This window comes from Mytilus edulis, chromosome 10, assembly GCF_963676685.1.
Source record: "Mytilus edulis chromosome 10, xbMytEdul2.2, whole genome shotgun sequence".
Lineage (NCBI taxonomy): Eukaryota > Metazoa > Mollusca > Bivalvia > Mytilida > Mytilidae > Mytilus > Mytilus edulis.
Window position 1 is genome coordinate 66,423,828 of NC_092353.1, and position 17,986 is coordinate 66,441,813.

Consider the following 17,986-nt stretch of genomic DNA (forward strand, 5'->3'; position numbering starts at 1 on the left):
TTTTGGACCCTTTGGACCTTAATGGTGACAAATTTGAAAACGGGACCAAAAATTAAGAATCTAAATACACGGTTAGATTTGGCATATCAAAGAACCACAATTATTCAATTTTTGATGAAATCAAACAAAGTTTAATTTTGGCCCCTTTTGGCCCCTAATTCCTAAACTGTTGAGACCAAAACTCCCAAAATCAATCCCAAGTTTCCTTTTGTGGTCATAAACCTTGTGTTTAAATTTCAGAGATTTCTATTTAATTATACTAAAATATAGTGGGAAAACCAAATGTCTTCAGATGATGACGACAGCGTCATACCAATATACGACCAAATTTTTTTAAATTTTAGCGGTTGTATAAAAATTGCTGATTTTCCCCCATCTCTTAACTGGTTTGCTCCAACCAAATGTTTTGAATTATATACACAATACCTATTACTTCAACACTCAGATCAAGTTTGAATTTTGGTAGCATCACTTCTACTGTTCTGCCAGACTGGATTTATCCCACTTTACAAATGGAAAAATTGCTGAACTTTTCGTTTCTGTTCACTTACTTAAGTTTGTCTCGACCCAATGTAGTTCCAGAGCGCAGAATTTTCAATATACAAATAAAAACATGACAAACAGACACCTTAAATAGTTTATTGCACTAACAAAGAAAGAAATATAGGGTTAGTTATCCGTATAAAAAGTTGTCAACTGAAATATTCTGTAGGTATTATAATCTCTACATTACATCTTAATATCCTGCAAACATGACAGCCAGCAGACCTTGCATTCCAAGACTACTGGTTGACAGATTTTAATCCTTAATAACTCTATAATGAAACATCAGGATAGTATCAGATGACAGGTAGTATGTTCTTCAAAAACAATTGCATACAGACAATCTGCTTAAAACGTTTATTAAAAGTCAATAACAATTAAAATCCAATAACAACTAAAATTGTACAAGATTTACTTGAAAATAAATACTAGAGGCTCCAAGGAGCATGAATCGCTCAACCGATTGATTACACTTGCAAATTTTACCATGAAGGTACAAAGCTTGCAAAGTTTTTGTTATACTATTCATTGGCCAACTTTACTAAATGGAAATAAAAATACATAAATTTGGTGCAATGGATACATTTTCTGGATTTACCTTTATCAAGAATAAGAAAATCTAAAAATTTGAAAGACAAGGATTTAGAAATACTTGAGAAGCAATATTTTCAAAAGTAACCATAAAGGATATCCAAATACAGGTTTGGTCAATTTCTTTGTATGTAGTATCAACCAAGTTGTCTTAATATTTTCAGAATCATCAGCAAAATAAAAGGGATAGCCATAAAATCATTCCATTCTCTCCGCTGAACTATAATCTCCTATTCATAGTAATGGCAGCTGATTTTAAATAAATGGGCTTCAAATACAATGAAAAGTAAACTCCCTAAGTAGACTGATAAAGTTTGGTCCAAATTCGACATAACTTCAAAGTGTTTTTTATATGTTCATAAATGGTTGAACAAGAAACGCCAAGTGATGAGAAAAGCTGGCATGACCCTTTGGGGGTAACATCAGCAGCAACTATTGCATAATGAGGTACTAATATCACAATATATTTCCTAAATTGAGCCATCATCAAGAGTTTTTGGTTGGATCTCTGTGTGCCCAATATTCTTCTGTTTGCATTTCAGTAAGTCGTGATATTGTCCTATCAAAGGCAAACAATTCCTCTTCTCCAGTAAATATACTAGCTTGTGACAAGTCAGATTGCTAAAAAAAACAATTAATATTAACTACATAAAAATAAGTTACTAAAACATGTATATTTACAACATTGTACATTTTATAGAAGAAATAAATCATTTTATATTATCATTAGTGTTGCTGAATGAAACATGCTCATTGGGGGAATATAAAGAAGTTTGACAGTAAAACTATAAAATTGAACAAATCTGAAGTTGATTTCTCCACTTTCAACGGTGAAATAAAGTTTCACACTTAATTCAGCGTGCGACTTGATATGTATCTTTTCATTATATTATTACATAAACTGTTGACAAAGATTTGTATTGCCTTTATATAATTTAGATAGTATAATGCATTGTTGAAATTAAAATATCAATACTTTAACATATAAAATATGAAAAACATTCATAGTCAATGAAGCACAACCAAATACAAGGTCTTATAACCTCTGGAAATGAGATGTGCTATTGTTAATACAACTGCATACAAAATATTATAAATCTCACTTAAAATCCCAGAAAATTTGGTAAATAATCTTAACATACCTCTTGTATTCCTAGATCATCCATCAGCATTCTATTTGATTCATAATCTAGCTGGCTTATAGCACTGGACTGGAACAGATATTTAGGTTCTTTTTCAGCAGTGCATATTAATCGTACCTGAAAAATAGTCCATAATATACTAAACATTCTCAGCAGTACATATTAATTGTACCGAAAAAAATAGTCCATAATATACTAATCATTCTCAGAAGATTGCTAAAGCAATAAAGTCTTCCTTACTGGCTTTACCAATATCTGCATATTTCTGAATTCAAAGGACATTATCTTAAACTCCCAATGGCTGGGTGCATAGATTATTTCTTACAATGGGGAATGGGTTGTACTGAACATTTGAAAAATATATGGAAGAATATGGGACAAAATCTTAGAAAAACTCATGGAAGAAGCAAAATAGGTTAAAAAAATTCTGTTCTATAGATCTGAGTTAAGGGTCATCCACTTCCACAGAATTTAATTTCCCTACAATTAATTGCTATAGTTTTCAACCATTTATTCAATTGAAACCAAATGTGCTGTGAGATATTATTCCACTGTAAGTTTATAGATTTGATAGCTTCATCAATATTTTATTGGTTGAGACCATACCACATGACTCTGAACAAAACTTCATATTCCCCTCTGAACATTAGGACTTCCTTTTGTGAAGTTAAGCACAGTAATGTAAATAATATTTTGAACATTTTTAAATTGGTGATAATTAAGTTATTATAGTGTTCAAAATTATTTAAGATGTAAATCAAAACAATAAATATTTATCTTTTGATCAAAACTGTTTTATCATTTTTTGGGGAAATTATGACGTGTTTAGTCATAAAAGCAAACAGTTAAGAAAAATGAATGTAAATCATTGTTTTATGTTCTGGTACTTAGTGAACAAAGTAAAGGCAGTGGAGTAAAACATTCATTTCCATTGGCTTAGAAAGATATGAAGATTTCTTCAACCTGAAAATGTCAAAAAAGTATTTGTTAAACAGGAAGTATACCTGTGATGAATGTGAAACTGCATCACATGACCAAGCATACTTAAGTTTGTGAAGCTCCAATTTGTAGAACAGATAGACAGAGGAAGACCAGGGTATATCCTCCTTTGGACCAGTGGTATGAAACTGTTTTACAGCTCTTCTATAAAAGCATGCAAAGCAAATCTTTGATCAGCTTGCTTGCTATGTTTGCTTGGATGTTGCAAACAATAGGTAGGCGGTACTGGGATTTGATTGGTCAATATAAATTGACATGCAATGAAGTTAATGTTTACGGTCCAATCAAATTCCAGTATATAGTAAACACTAAAACAGACTACCTAGCTTTTGTTTACGGACATCCAAACAAAGATGGCAAGCTAGTTGATTAAAGGTATGCTTTTCATGCTTTTAGAGCAGAGCTGTAAAATAAGGGATGAGTTAATGTTAAATTTACATAATTATCTTATATAGATATTTCTACTTATTTACCTGATTGTCATATAAGGTATCAACCATTGTTATAAATCGCCTTGCTGCTGACTTCTGGCGTAGGGTCATCTGTGGTATATGACGGAGGATAACAGTGTGAAATTCTTTGCTTATTTCTAAGTAATCTACAGCACCTAAAGCCTGAAATCGAAGATTGAATATATTTTGAAAAATCTGAATACGCAGCTCTAAATAGAGATTGAGAACAGGTTATTATGATCTAGAATTCTGACTTCATATCCGATAGCTTTTGCCTGATGAACTTCATTTGAACTATTTGCCCTATTTGTTTTCTGTTTTCTAGACCAACTTAATTCTCTGGACAGAATGGTCTTCATCAACAACAGGAGTTATTCAAAATTGTGATTTAGATAGGTAGACAATTTAAACATAAAAAAAAAATGCACTACAAAAATACCAATTGATTAAAACCATCATTAGAGTTACATGTATTGCCAAAAATAACAATATACATATTTTTGCTTCATGTCTTTAAAAATATAAAAGTTGAAGAGAAATTGTAACTATGTGGAAATCTGAAATGTTCGTGGATATCTCATTTTGTGGTTGAGGCTCCCACAGGGTACCCCCTCAGGTCGCAAGGTCGCTTTTAAATTCGTCGAGAGGTCGTTTTTAAGGGAAATGTACAGGTCGCAGGTCGTTTTTCTCAACACAGAGGACGAAAGTCGTTCGGAGGTCAATTTTTTCCAAATTTTACAGGTCGCAGGTCGTTTTTAGAAGGCCCTCAGGTCGGAAGTCGCCTCTCAAAAGCCCAGAGGTCGCAGGTCGTTTTTGACCCTGCGGGAGCCTCGTGGTTGGCCTAATGTCTGCCTAAACTGAATGTTTTGTTTCTTTTCCATTAAAATGAAGATAATTGTATAACATTTTAATCTTGGCATATGGAAAACTTGGCTTTATTTTCACAAAAATCTGTTTACTAAGCTCCAATACACTCATTATGCCACAAAACTTTTCTCCTGAATTTAAATAAAATGTGTATTTTTATAACAGCTTACCTTTACACACATGTCATCAAATGTTGTATCTAACAACCCGCCACAGGTTCTTGGTAATAACAATTCACGGCCAAACACTTCTAAAACTTTTGGCCGTTCAACTAAAATTGAAAAGAATTGAAATGTTCAATTGATATAACTGATATATAAAATCCCATGAATGTTTATTACATATAATAATGCAGAATGATAATTCACTAGAAGTGCTTTTTGAATATAAATGAAGCAAAATATGGGGCAACATAAAATACAATTTATGCTGTGGTTATTTTTGCTGCAATTATCTCATACAATATAACACAGTTGCACAGTACCACCTTCATATATTGCTTCTGACAGTTATTTTGGTTATATTTCATTTTAAGACCATATTTCAGATGTGCAGAATAGCATATCACTGATATTTTGACAGCATGTTTTCCTTTATTGTGCATATTGCAAGACTTGGAAATTTGGTTGTGGTATTTAAAACATTGGGGTAATTGAGTTTTGCTTTATATTTCAGTCAAGTCATTTTCAACCGGATTTTTGTGTCAAAAATGTCGGTTATTGATTTGAGGATGTACGGCGGGCGGCAACCAAATGTTGTCCGTGCATTTACTCATGAAGCGTTCAACCAAACCTTTTAAAATTTTAATATGTTGTTACTGACAACAAAATGGAGGTCAATTTCAATAATGACGATTTTGACTTTTACCGTTCAGGAGTTACGGTTCTTGAAAGTTTTAAAAATGTTGTGTCCGTGCATTTACTCATGAACCATTCAACCAAACCTTTTAAAATTTTAATATGTTGTTACTGACAACAAAATGGAGGTCAAGTTCAATAATGACAATTTTTACTTTTACCGTTCAGGAGTTACGGTTCTTGAAAGTTTAAAAAATGTTGTGTCCCTGCATTTACTCATGAACCAGTCAACCAAACCTTTTAAAATTTTAATATGTTGTTACTGACAACAAAATGGAGGTCAAGTTCAATAATGACGATTTTGACTTTTACCGTTCAGGAGTTACGGTTGTTTGTCCTGCTAGAGGGTCATTTTCTATCTATTTTATATGTTGTTATTGTTGACAACATGGAAGTCAAGTTTGATATTTATAATCATAAATTTTACCTATTAGGAGTTTTGGTCCTTGTAATATTGATAAATGCCAGAACACAAATAAATGTTAAAGAATCCGGTTTACTGTCATTTTGACAGCTCTTGTTTCTCATATTTCATTAGAAGTTGGGGTGTCTATTTTCTACAGATATATTATTACAACTAAAATTAAGCAATATAAATTATACCTACCATCATTTTCAGTAGCAGCAATTTCGTGAAAAATATCATCCACTTCTGTCTGTATGTTAGCATCACTGGTTCTGTAAAGTAAAAAACATGTTTTCATTTTGAAATATGAATTATCTTTTTGCAATGACGTTTTCTTAAGAGATAATTTTTTGCCACATACTAAATAGTCAATATTTGTCAATGTTGATAAGGGATGTGACATGAAAAAACACAAAATCATATTTTTTTAATCATTATTTTCTTCTTGGCTTTGCACCTGCCTAGAGTAATAAGGGTATTTTATATTTGAAGACATAGTTCATGTGATTTATACATTGGTGGGGTATATAATTTGCAAAACCAGATGCTCCACAGGGCACAGCTTTATACGACCGCAGAGGTTGAACCCTGAACGGTTGGGGCAAGTATGGACACAACATTCAAGCTGGATTCAGCTCTAAATTTGGATTGTGATTAAATAGTTGACACAGCATAGGTTTCTGACACAGAATGAATGTGGTCTAATGAACTTAAAATATTTGTTTTGCCTTTGAGCAATTCACTATGCTGTTGAATATTAATCCTCTCAAAAAAATGTTTGAAGAATTTTTTTTTTTATTTATGAAATCTGAAATGAGAAAAATTTAACCCCCCACCCCCAATTTCTTTTTCACATCCCCCTTTCTCTTTTTCCAAAACAGATCTCAATTCAAATTTCTAATGGAGTTTGCAACAATAACTACTCATTTAAATACATCATAAAATATTAAAATGTAAAATAAAGTGCTTGTTATCACTGAATGGTAAAGATTGTTTTAATTTATCAGTTGGTAGTAAAAGTGAATATACATTGTATATTGTATAAAACAATGATTTAAGTTGATTCAACTACTATTCTGGACAAAGAAAGATAACTCCAATTGAAAATTTCTTGCACAATATTGTGCAATTAGATATTTCTTGCTATTGCGCAATACTGTGCAATTGAAAATATTTGCTATTGTACAATATTGTGCAATTGAAGATTTCTTGCTATTGCACAATACTATGCAATTGAAAATTTCTTGCTATTGCACAATACTGTGCAATTGAAGATTTCTTGCTATTGCTGAATACTGTGCAATTGAAAATTTCTTGCTATTGCACAATACTTAATATAATAATTTTGGATCCTGATTTGAACCAACTTGAAAACTGGGCCAATAATCAAAAATCTAAGTACATGTTTAGATTCAGCATATCAAAAAAGCCCAAGAATTCAATTTTTGTTAAAATCAAACTTAGTTTAATTTTGGACCCTTTGGACCTTAATGTAGACCAATTTGAAAACGGGACCAAACATTAAGAATCTACATACAGTTAGATTTGGCAGATCAAAGAACCCCAATTATTCAATTTTTGATGAAATCAAACAAAGTTTAATTTCGTACCCCGATTTGGACCAACTTGAAAACTGGGCCAATAATCAAAAATCTAAGTACATTTTTAGATTCAGCATATCAAAGAACCCCAAGAATTCAATTTTTGTTAAAATCAAACTAAGTTTAATTTTGGACCCTTTGGACCTTAATGTAGACCAATTTGAAAACGGGACCAAAAATTAAGAATCTACATACACGGTTAGATTTAGCATTTCAAAGAACCCCAATTATTCAATTTTTGGTGACATCAAACAAAGCTCAATTTTGGACCCTTTGGGCACTTATTCCTAAACTGTTGGGACCAAAACTCCCAAAATCAAACCCAACCTTCCTTTTATGGTCATAAACCTTGTGTTTAAATTTCATAGATTTCTATTTACTTATACTAAAGTTATGGTGCGAAAACCAAGAATAATGCTTATTTGGGCCCCTTTTGGGCCCCTAATTCCTAAACTGTTGGGACCTCAACTCCCAAAATCAATCCCAACCATCCTTTTGTAGTCATAAACCTTGTGTCAAAATTTCATACATTTCTATTTACTTAAACTAAAGTTATAGTGGGAAAACCAAGAATAATGCTTATTTGGGCCCTTTTTGGCCCCTAATTCCTAAAATGTTGGGACCAAAACTCCCAAAATCAATCCCAATCTTCCTTTTGTGGTCATAAACCTTGTGTTAAAAGTTCATAGATTTCTATTCACTTTTACTAAAGTTAGAGTGTGAAAACTAAAAGTATTCGGACGACGACGACGACCACGCAGACGACGACGCCAACGTGATACCAATATACGACAACTTTTCATTCATGATAACACGTGCTCCAACAATAAAGTGCACAAGTGAATTAAATAATAAAATATATAAAATTCGTGTTTTCATGATCATAGCTAAAAAATGTAATTATAAGTATTGAATGCTTCTTTTTGTAACTTTATAGGGTTGTTAAAGCGTTGACCGTGCGTACATTTTTAGAATGAAGCACTTCCGCGCTTCATACAAAATGTACTTCGGTCAACGCTTTTACACCTCAATAAATTTACAAAAAGAAGCATTCAATTCTTAAATAACTTTTTGGAGTCAGTACATTTTGCATTTAAAATTGATTGTATTGCCAATGTACGTTTAGTCAACATTCTAAAGTGTTGTGTTTTTTGCATAATATACATAATATGTAGTTTTAGCTTTATTCTATAACATACAAAAAATAAACTTTTCCTGATGATGGTAGGGTTTCCATTCTGTAATCTACACCAGAGTTTAAACATAAAACATCACATCTTTTCTGAAAAAAAAGAAGAAGAACTGTTATTACAGCATGTAAAACTTGTGTCATTGTTCCTATATTTAACATAGCATTGCTTTAATTATAAATTTCAAAAACACATTAAAGAATGAAATTTATTAAACAATTTCTTTTCTTTGAGAATGGAATATTTTCCAGTCAACACTATACAAAGTTTACTCAGGGGAGATAATTCATCAATGCTATGATATGAAAAGGTGCACCAGCCCCCAAAATTGGTCAAATGTTATACATAGTTACAAAGCAATAATTTATTATGATATCATTCTTATATAAATGCTTTTAAAATAAAATAAAAAGTATGAACTATGAAGTAATTTTCTGTGTAGACAGTACAAAATCAGGTAATTTTCTGTGTAGACAGTACAAAATCAGGTAATTTTCTGTGTAGACAGTACAAAATCAGGTAATTTTCTGTGTAGACAGTACAAAATCAGGTAATTTTCTGTGTAGACAGTACAAAATCAGGTAATTTTCTGTGTAGACAGTACAAAATCAGGTAATTTTCAATTTGACAAAATCTTTAATTGTTCCTAGGGATTGTATTTTTAGTTTTTTTTTTAGGACAGCTTAATGTTCAAAACGTAACTTTCTTTCAAGAGAACATTATTTTTGATAAATTTTTGATAACTGAAATCTTTAATTTTGTTACTTGAATGTAGTGTATTTCAAAATTAGGATTAAGTGTAAAAATAAGATGGAGATGAAACCAATTTTTACTTGTATACTTACTTTCAATCTGTCAATAAAAGGAACAAAATTTCCTCTCTGTAAGCCATTTTTATATAAATCTACAATATTAAACAAAAGCCTGTGAAATATGTCAAACTATTAATAAAACTGATTAGAGATATAAACGAAGTAAGCTCTCATACTGGCTGGACATAGTAGCTTATTTCTCTTAAGGAATCTTATTCATTGTCAAAAGCTTAATTATATTACAATCTTCACATTAGGTAAAAGAACAATTTTTGAAGGTAGAATGGAATGTTTTGCAGGTGTCCTGTTGTAATGCAAAATGTCAGCTTCATTTTCCACTTGCAGTTACAATCCATGCCCTTCATCCCAGTCCACACACTTTGCAAAACCTGCTTTAGTATTCTTTACTAAGCTGTGTTTGTTGGGAATATGCTTGAATTATTTGCCATTGGAAAACATTAAGCGGAAGTTACTCCATTATTGTTCTACTGATAATTTTTGTCATTGCAGTTTCATTTTATTTATAATAAAAAAAAATTCAAAAGGGCCAAAATAATGAAAAATATGGAAAATAATTGTTTTAAGGAAAACATTACTTATATAAGGAAATGTTTGACAGTTTATGTCAAAATTGATTGTAAGTTGAAATTGACATCAACATTTCTGACGAATTCTTTCATTTGCTTGGCTTTATAAAGATACTAAGAGTGGCCAAACTTTCGTAATGAAAGATTTCTGATTGAACTATATCTTACCATCTGGTGGTCTGTTAGACGTTGCCACCACAACAACACCATGATTAAATAAAGATGTAAATAAAGTTTTCATTATAATTGAGTCTGCTATGTCAGTAACCTGTGAAACAAAAATAACATCAGAATTTGTCAATATTCAGTACATCTTGAAATACAATTCATGTACTTCCTTAAATAACTACAATAAAGCCAGTTCCAAGTTAGGCTATCTGAACGTTATGGTATCTGTAGTTTACTTGTGATTACTTTTTGTTTAATAGTTTGTTTTGTCAGAGGAGTTGGATGCTGGTGGTTGATGTGGTCCGTTGTACTGTCAAGTTTTTTGGGTATTTTCTGCTGTTGTATTCAACAGTTCAAAGTCAAGAGTTGCATCATGGGTTATCTTTGTTTTTGTTTTTGACATTCAAGGAATTTTCTATTGTTATAACATTTTTGGTAGATTTACTCGAACTTATTTACAGCTTTTTGATATTAAGGATGACATATCTATACATGTAACTTATGGTATAATCAATATCTGGCTGTAATTTGATTACTTTATGTTGACCTATAGTTGTGACGGTGTCATTATGGTTCCATACTGTATAATGTTGTATGGTTGCTGTCTAATAAGTATATACTACTTATCTCATGTCAGGTACAATATGTTGTGTCTTTACATAAACTAAGCTTTCAATAGGATCAATCCTACTAACATATAAACATGATAAAAGTAACTTTGATTATTCATTTCTTTAAGAGGGTGTCCATGGAAAAACAAGGCAGTTGGTGGCACATGACATATTTTGTTTTCAAATTTTTTTCATCTATTTCATATCACAATTTCATTCTTTCTTAAAGTTAAATTTAGTTTTTTTATTAACTGCAACAAATAAAGAGAAAACATACATAGAAAGCACTGCAAATTCATTGAAAAGGGGAGATAACTCTTCATTTTGTACAAAATTTTGTTGCATTGTTAGTGAACTTTAAAATCATTTTCTGAGCCATCCACTGATGATTCAAAAATATCTTTGACATATATATCCTTTGTATGATATAAACGTTGCATTGGATACAAAAAATTCAGTGGGAAAAAAAATATGTTGTGCCACCAATATCATAGGATTTGCCTGATATTTACTTGGACAGCCTCTTAAATGTAAAAAGTTTATAAAGTACATTTGGTAGCTACCTGAAACTCATCAAAACACAACAACCAGGCTTCTTCACTAATTTCCTTGGCAACTGGAGTTATTGGATCAAATGACTGTGTCGTCTTTACATTATACTGACGAGGTATAGTTTGCTTTATTGCATGTATGCCTGAAATACAGTGTGCACTTTAGAAAGAATAGATACTTCAAATGTACATTTGATGTGCAGCATTATTTACTTCAGTTACAGAAACTCCATCGAACAAAACCAAAAACATACAAAGTCTTCTTGTGACTAATTTAGTGTTTAAGATCATTTCCTTCCTCGCTAATTTTATAAGTCATAAAATCCATTTTAAAATAGAACCTTTAATGCTGCCTTAAAATATCTATTTTAAAGTTATAATTGTGAACATTTACATTTTTTTCAAATATCAATATGATTAAACAGTGTGAAATTACAGTAAGTGCACAAAGAACATAACTTACGTTTATGTACATCTAACATGAACTTGTGGAAATGAACTCTTCTTTTCTTCTTCACTTTACAATGTTGATGGAACATATCCATTAGCATAGTCTTTCCACAACCTGTTATAAAACAAAATTCAATTCTATCTTGTAACATGTGTAATGTCTTCACAAAAGTTTGTAAGAGGTAAAATAGTTTAAATGCATGCTTGACTTTTTTATGTTATTGAATTGCTGTCTCATTGATGTATAAAACTGAATTCCCTTCTACATGTATTTATATTTAATGCCTGAATTGACAATATTCTCAAATGGGCTGAATAGAAGAGTTGTAACTGAAGCAGTAGTACTAGCTTCAAGATTTGACTTGATAAATTCAAGGAAGAATGCATACAGAAAAAAGAATCATAGTGCATTGTTCAAAAAAATTAAACAGGTATTGCATGAACACCCTTAAACACACAATACCAAGTTGGTTTCCATTGCCTCATATTCAGTTCATGTTTTTTGTGGACTTTTGTTTGTCTTTGTGTCTCTTTTCTTATGAACATATGTGTTGCCTGTCTATCTTTTGTCTAAGACTTTTTTTATAGCTTCTTGGAATCTTCTCATCTCCAAGTGAATCCTATATACCAGTATAAATTAATTTAACTTGTTTTTTTTTATTTTGATCAAACTATTAAATAGCATTGTATTATAACATAACAGTCTTCTTTCTTGTTGGTTTGGCTAAACAAAAGCCTTAAATTTGAAAGATGGTGGTCACTTGGGGACACAAGGCTACAAATTTTTTTAATGTCCACTATTGATGTATAAGATAAAAAAAAGGACCTTTAAGGTGGTACCTAACACTACAGGGAGATAACTCTGTAAAGTCGGCTTAACGTTTTAATTACGTTGTGTTGTACAAGGAATATGAAGCTTCTCAATGATCAAAATTGGTGTTTGTCAAATTGCTATATAACCAGTGTATTTTTTCTGACAAAACGGTTGGTTCAAATTTTTTAAAATTTTTATATTTTTGTTTAAGTGTCAAAGTAAATACTTTGACCAAATTTTATGAAAATTAAACGAGCCAAATTTATTTTAGTGAAAGTGTTGGGTACCACCTTAATAGATGGAAAACAGATATTGCAATTGCACGCTTCAAGAAATTATGACTGAAAAATATTGAACATGCATGATAAAGGCCTGAATGATGATTTATAGGGTACCAGTAAGCATGATGAAGGCTGGAATGATGATTTATAGGGTACCAGTAGATCCATAGTGGAGAGACTAATGTTTCAAAGATTCAAAACTTATTTGAAAAAGTACCGCAAGTACTGATTAAAAAACATTAAAAAAACATTCAAATTTAAGTTGTTCATGTTAATACTGATACTGATACATTTGAACATAACTTCAAAAACTTACCAACATGTCCGTATAAATAAAGTCCTTTAGGTCCTTTCAGCTCCTGTTTTTTAATTATGCCTAACTGTCAAAATAGAACATTCAAAAATATTGAAGTTAGCTCAATGTTTTTATTTCAACAGCCTAGATTAATCTAACATATTCTGTGTAAGATTACAAGTTCAAATCACTAGGACCAGAAGATCTTTTTCATAAAAAGCCACATTTCTATCATTCCAATAGAAAACATGTTGCCATATATATATTTCCAATTTTTTTCTAAAAAACTTCTACATGTTTCTGCTAAAATTATACAGAAACGATGTCAAACTGTGTTCATAGTGCTCAGCAGGTGGTATACGTCATTGAACATGAGGGATATAACTTCAAGATTACTCATTGTTTTCTGAAGCCTTGTGATCCTGTAAATTCAGAAATTATTGTGTGCATTTGCATTTGTAATTGTGTGATTTTCAAAGAATAGAAAAAAAATATTGTGATTGAAGAATATGATTCACAAAAATATATGTATCAATCTATATCATGAAACAAGTTTTTTTTATTGCGATACCCACCCAGTCACATTTTTAGCATTTACTTCTGAATTTACAGCGTTTTTCAAATAAACAGAAATGCAGTATAGAAGGTCCTTTATCATGTTATATTATAAATTACTTATTCGATTTCTATCAGTTTTCTGATTTTAAGACATGGCCACTATAAAATCAGTATGATTCAATGTTAAAATTTAGTCAATGTCAGATGAACCCTGCCAGATGGATGTTTAATCATTCTATACAACCAATATAGTTGAGAACCTAACTTTTTCACAAAAACTTAATGTTGACCACTAAATCATAAAATGAGGTCAATGTCAGGTGCACTGTCTGATGGACAGATACATCTCCTTGTCTGTTATGTATACATGATTCTATAGCCTATGTATTCTATCAATTACTAACTGAAACTGATATATATATAAGCATCATTGTTCCAGGAAAAGGAGGTCAAGAACAACAAAAATATCCCAGACGGAAAATTCAGATCAAAAGGCATCATTACCCTCTACCCTCTGACAATACATTAGTTTTACTATAATGAAATAATTACCTTACTAAACAAGCCTTCTGATGGAGGTGTGTAATTTTCAAGAGTCCTATGGAGCTGGTCTAGTCTCTCCACTATACTTAGCTGATATTCATCATATCTCAGTTGTCCAGAGTTCACAATTGATTTGTAAACTGAAAGGGGACTATCACAATTTGGGTTAGTATTTAATGATGGACTTCCTTTTTGCTGACTTGAGGGAGTAATGCTAGCTGTCCCTGTAAATTAAAGAAAGTTTCTCATTAAATATTGCAATAATTTAAGCTTGTTTATTTAGTCAATTTTGCTACATGTCTGAACTATAAGTGTACATTAATTTTATAGAGTAATAGATACATTAATTGCAAAATAAGCCAATTGAATTCATTTCCTGACCTATTCTAGAAAATAATATTAAAAATCAAATGTAGTGAAATGTTCTAAATATATATTGAATTAAATTTTAATGACACTGATCAATTATTAAACTTGAATAATTTAAATACAATAGAAATATTTATCTGACATGTCTGAACAAACACATTTACATTGAATGGTTTATAACATGATCAAATACAAGCAAAAGACCTTTGATTGATTATGTGGGAGTGGCGGTGGCATTTATATGAGAATTATATATATATTTGTTCTTAAATTTATGACATTCATTCTAAAGGGCATTCAATACAGTTACAGGGGAGATAACAATTGCGTTAAAATGATATGTTATTTTCACCATGTCAAATGTGACATACATGTATGGCGAAAAAAGATGCATTACTTCAAGGGATATTTATCATTAGATTGAATACAAATACATGGAACTCTCTTTTTTAATATGACAATAGACTTGATACTGTATTAAAATTTTTAAAGATTATCTGTTCTATTTTTAATGAAAAAATTGCAGGTATAAATAAAAAAAAATCTTAATTAAGGACTTTGCTATATTTTTCAATAAATTAACTTTATCATATACTTAATAGAAAAATGAAATAAAAAAATGGGGTCACCTTTCATTTAAGCTCACAATCTGCCTCCGAAAGAATCATACATTTTTGTTAATTACACATCTACTTTTGCATAGGTAGTATGTCTGTACCAAAAATCTATTGTACTGGAAATCTACTTCTAATATTCAGTACTATTTTGTTACTCTAAAATTATTGTAATATTTCGGTACCTGTATTTTACAATACTTGATTTGTACTTGAAAATTTAAGTACTACATATTTTTGGTTACAACATTACATTTTCAGCATTTTGATAGTATGTCTATTTCAAATCTCTTAAAATTATGATTTTCAAACATGGAATATTGTGATCGCTTTTGGTATTATTTCTGTACCAAAATTTTAAGTGCAAATCAAGTACTGTAAAATACAGGTACGTATTTAGTACAATAATTTTAAAGTAAAGAAATAGTACTTAATATCAAAAGTAAATTTTCAGTACTACAGATTTTAAGTACAAAAATAGTACCTATGCAAAATCAGCTGTGTAGGTCCTTTTTTCTGTTGAACTAATAGGAGAAAAAGAGGTAATATCCAAATAAAAAACAAACTAAATTACAGAAATCGCCTAAATTTTACAATAGTTTAGTTCAAGTACAACTTATTTGAAAAAAATAATAGAAAATATAGGTCACTAATGAGTTAAAAAAGATATTTCAATTTTAATGCCATACCAGGTGCTCCGCAGGGCACAGCTTTATACGACCGCAGAGGTCAAACCCTGAACAGTTGGGGGCAAGATGGACACAACATTCAAGCTTGATACAGATGTGAATTTGGATTGTGATCAAATTTTTAACATAATTATAGTTTCTGACACAAAAAAAATGAAGATCTTACAAATCTCAAAATTGTGCAATGAACGATTTCTTCTTCAAACTTTTCAAAATTTGATAACTACTATCCCCCTCCCCATCAAAACCTGACATAATTTACAAGTTGAAGTAGTGTAAAGGAGGTAAATCCGAACAAACCAAACATTGTATGTTAAATGTTCTTGAGTTACCTCCCTTACAATGCTTTTAAATTGTCTTAATTGTCCAATGACCAGAAAAACCTAGTTTTCCCCCTTTTTTGCCCCTAATTCAAAAAAAATTTGAGCCAAAACACCCCAAAGTCAATAATAACCATCCCTTCATGGTATGGAAACTTGTGGTATAATTTCATAGAAATTCATACACTTAACACAAGTTATTGTTTGAAAACTACAAAAATGCTTATTTTGGGCCCCCTTTTTGGTTCCTAATTCCAAAACTATTGGGACTATAACCCCCAAAAATCAATCCCAACCTTCCTTTAGTGGTATTGAACCTTCTGGTAAAAATTTATAGATAAAAATGGCATTTTTGCACCAAAGGGAGATAATTTGGGGCTTTTTCAATGATAAAATGTATGTAAATTTAAGCTCACAATGCTAATAAGTCACCTGGGGCCATAACACATAGATTTTTTGGGTTGATTATTGAACCATATCATAGTCACAATTAATAGTGTAAAAACTAAAATGAAAACAAAAATATTTTCGACCTGACCTGACCTAACTAAGAATGAATACATCAGTAACAAATCAGCATCACACAAAGCATCATTTATATCATGCAACTTTTTTTTTTTTTTTATTTGTTAAATCTGTTAAAAGAGTTATATAAATTATCAAATTATTATGGAAATACATGGAAATTCAGGAAGTGTCTAAATATTTTACAATCAAAACAATTCTTTCCAAAATTCGTCGTGAACCAAATATAAGATAAGATAAGATAAGACAAATTTTATTTTCCAAATTAGGTCCCCAGGGGGTTATATACACATAACATATATATAATTGATACAACATACAGTATTTTACATAAAATTGTAAAATAAACTATTGAAATAAAGTCATACAGGTGTTATTTGTTAAATAAAAAAGTATTCAAGAGATGCTACTCCAGAGATGTGGCAAACTTTTTTTTTTTTTATAATTTTTTTTTTCTTAAATATATTTTTTTTTCTTTTTTTTTTCTTAAATATAACAATGGACTCGCAACGTCGTTTCAAAAAAAAATATGCTGCACCCTATAACTTTACAATGTCAATGGTTAGAAGATTAAACAACATGTTATGTAAGGAAAGCTATCAGTTTCATGCGATTCTACTTATTTTTGTTACAAAATTGAATGAAACTTTCCACAATTTATTAATTACCTGCACTATACGAACAAGAACAATGAAATTTATTAAAGATATTGCGAAAATTTTTCCAATTACGATTGTAGTAAACACTATTTTTCATTTTCCCCGTCGACTTTCAACCAAAGTCAGCAATGACATGTGTACTTCTGACTACGTCATTCTTATTTGTGTACAAAGTAATATACAGAATAATGCGGACATGATATGAATTCCGAATAAAGTGACTTAAAAAAAAAAGAAATTCAATCGTGAACCTAAACTCATGTTTGGTGCCGAAAACACACACAACGATACATTTTATAATATAGGGAATCACTGAAGCATGACCGGAGCGGGCCCCCTGTTAGGCAGTCAGTGGGCCCCTACTTGAAAATTTCTGGATCCGCCACTGAATAACCAGAGACAAATAATACATGTACAATATAGTATATGACTCTGAAAAAAGAGGGGGGGGGGGGGGGGTCAAAAAACTAAGATAACAAGTATAAAGTTATT

The 17,986-nt window shown here is 30.8% G+C and overlaps 1 protein-coding gene across 1 annotated transcript; it reads right to left on the reverse strand.

The window, feature by feature from the left end:
• Positions 1-885: 885 nt before the first annotated feature.
• LOC139492274 (AFG1-like ATPase) lies at positions 886-17,664 on the reverse strand. Its single transcript, XM_071280491.1, has 13 exons — positions 17,504-17,664; positions 14,328-14,542; positions 13,239-13,302; positions 11,841-11,942; positions 11,390-11,520; positions 10,216-10,315; positions 9,494-9,552; positions 8,658-8,740; positions 6,059-6,129; positions 4,765-4,865; positions 3,749-3,889; positions 2,277-2,393; positions 886-1,755 (listed from the first exon to the last, which is right to left on the reverse strand). The coding sequence occupies exons 1-13, from the start codon at positions 17,589-17,591 to the stop codon at positions 1,621-1,623; spliced, it is 1,407 nt and encodes a 468-aa protein (XP_071136592.1). The 5' UTR covers positions 17,592-17,664; the 3' UTR covers positions 886-1,620.
• Positions 17,665-17,986: the final 322 nt, after the last annotated feature.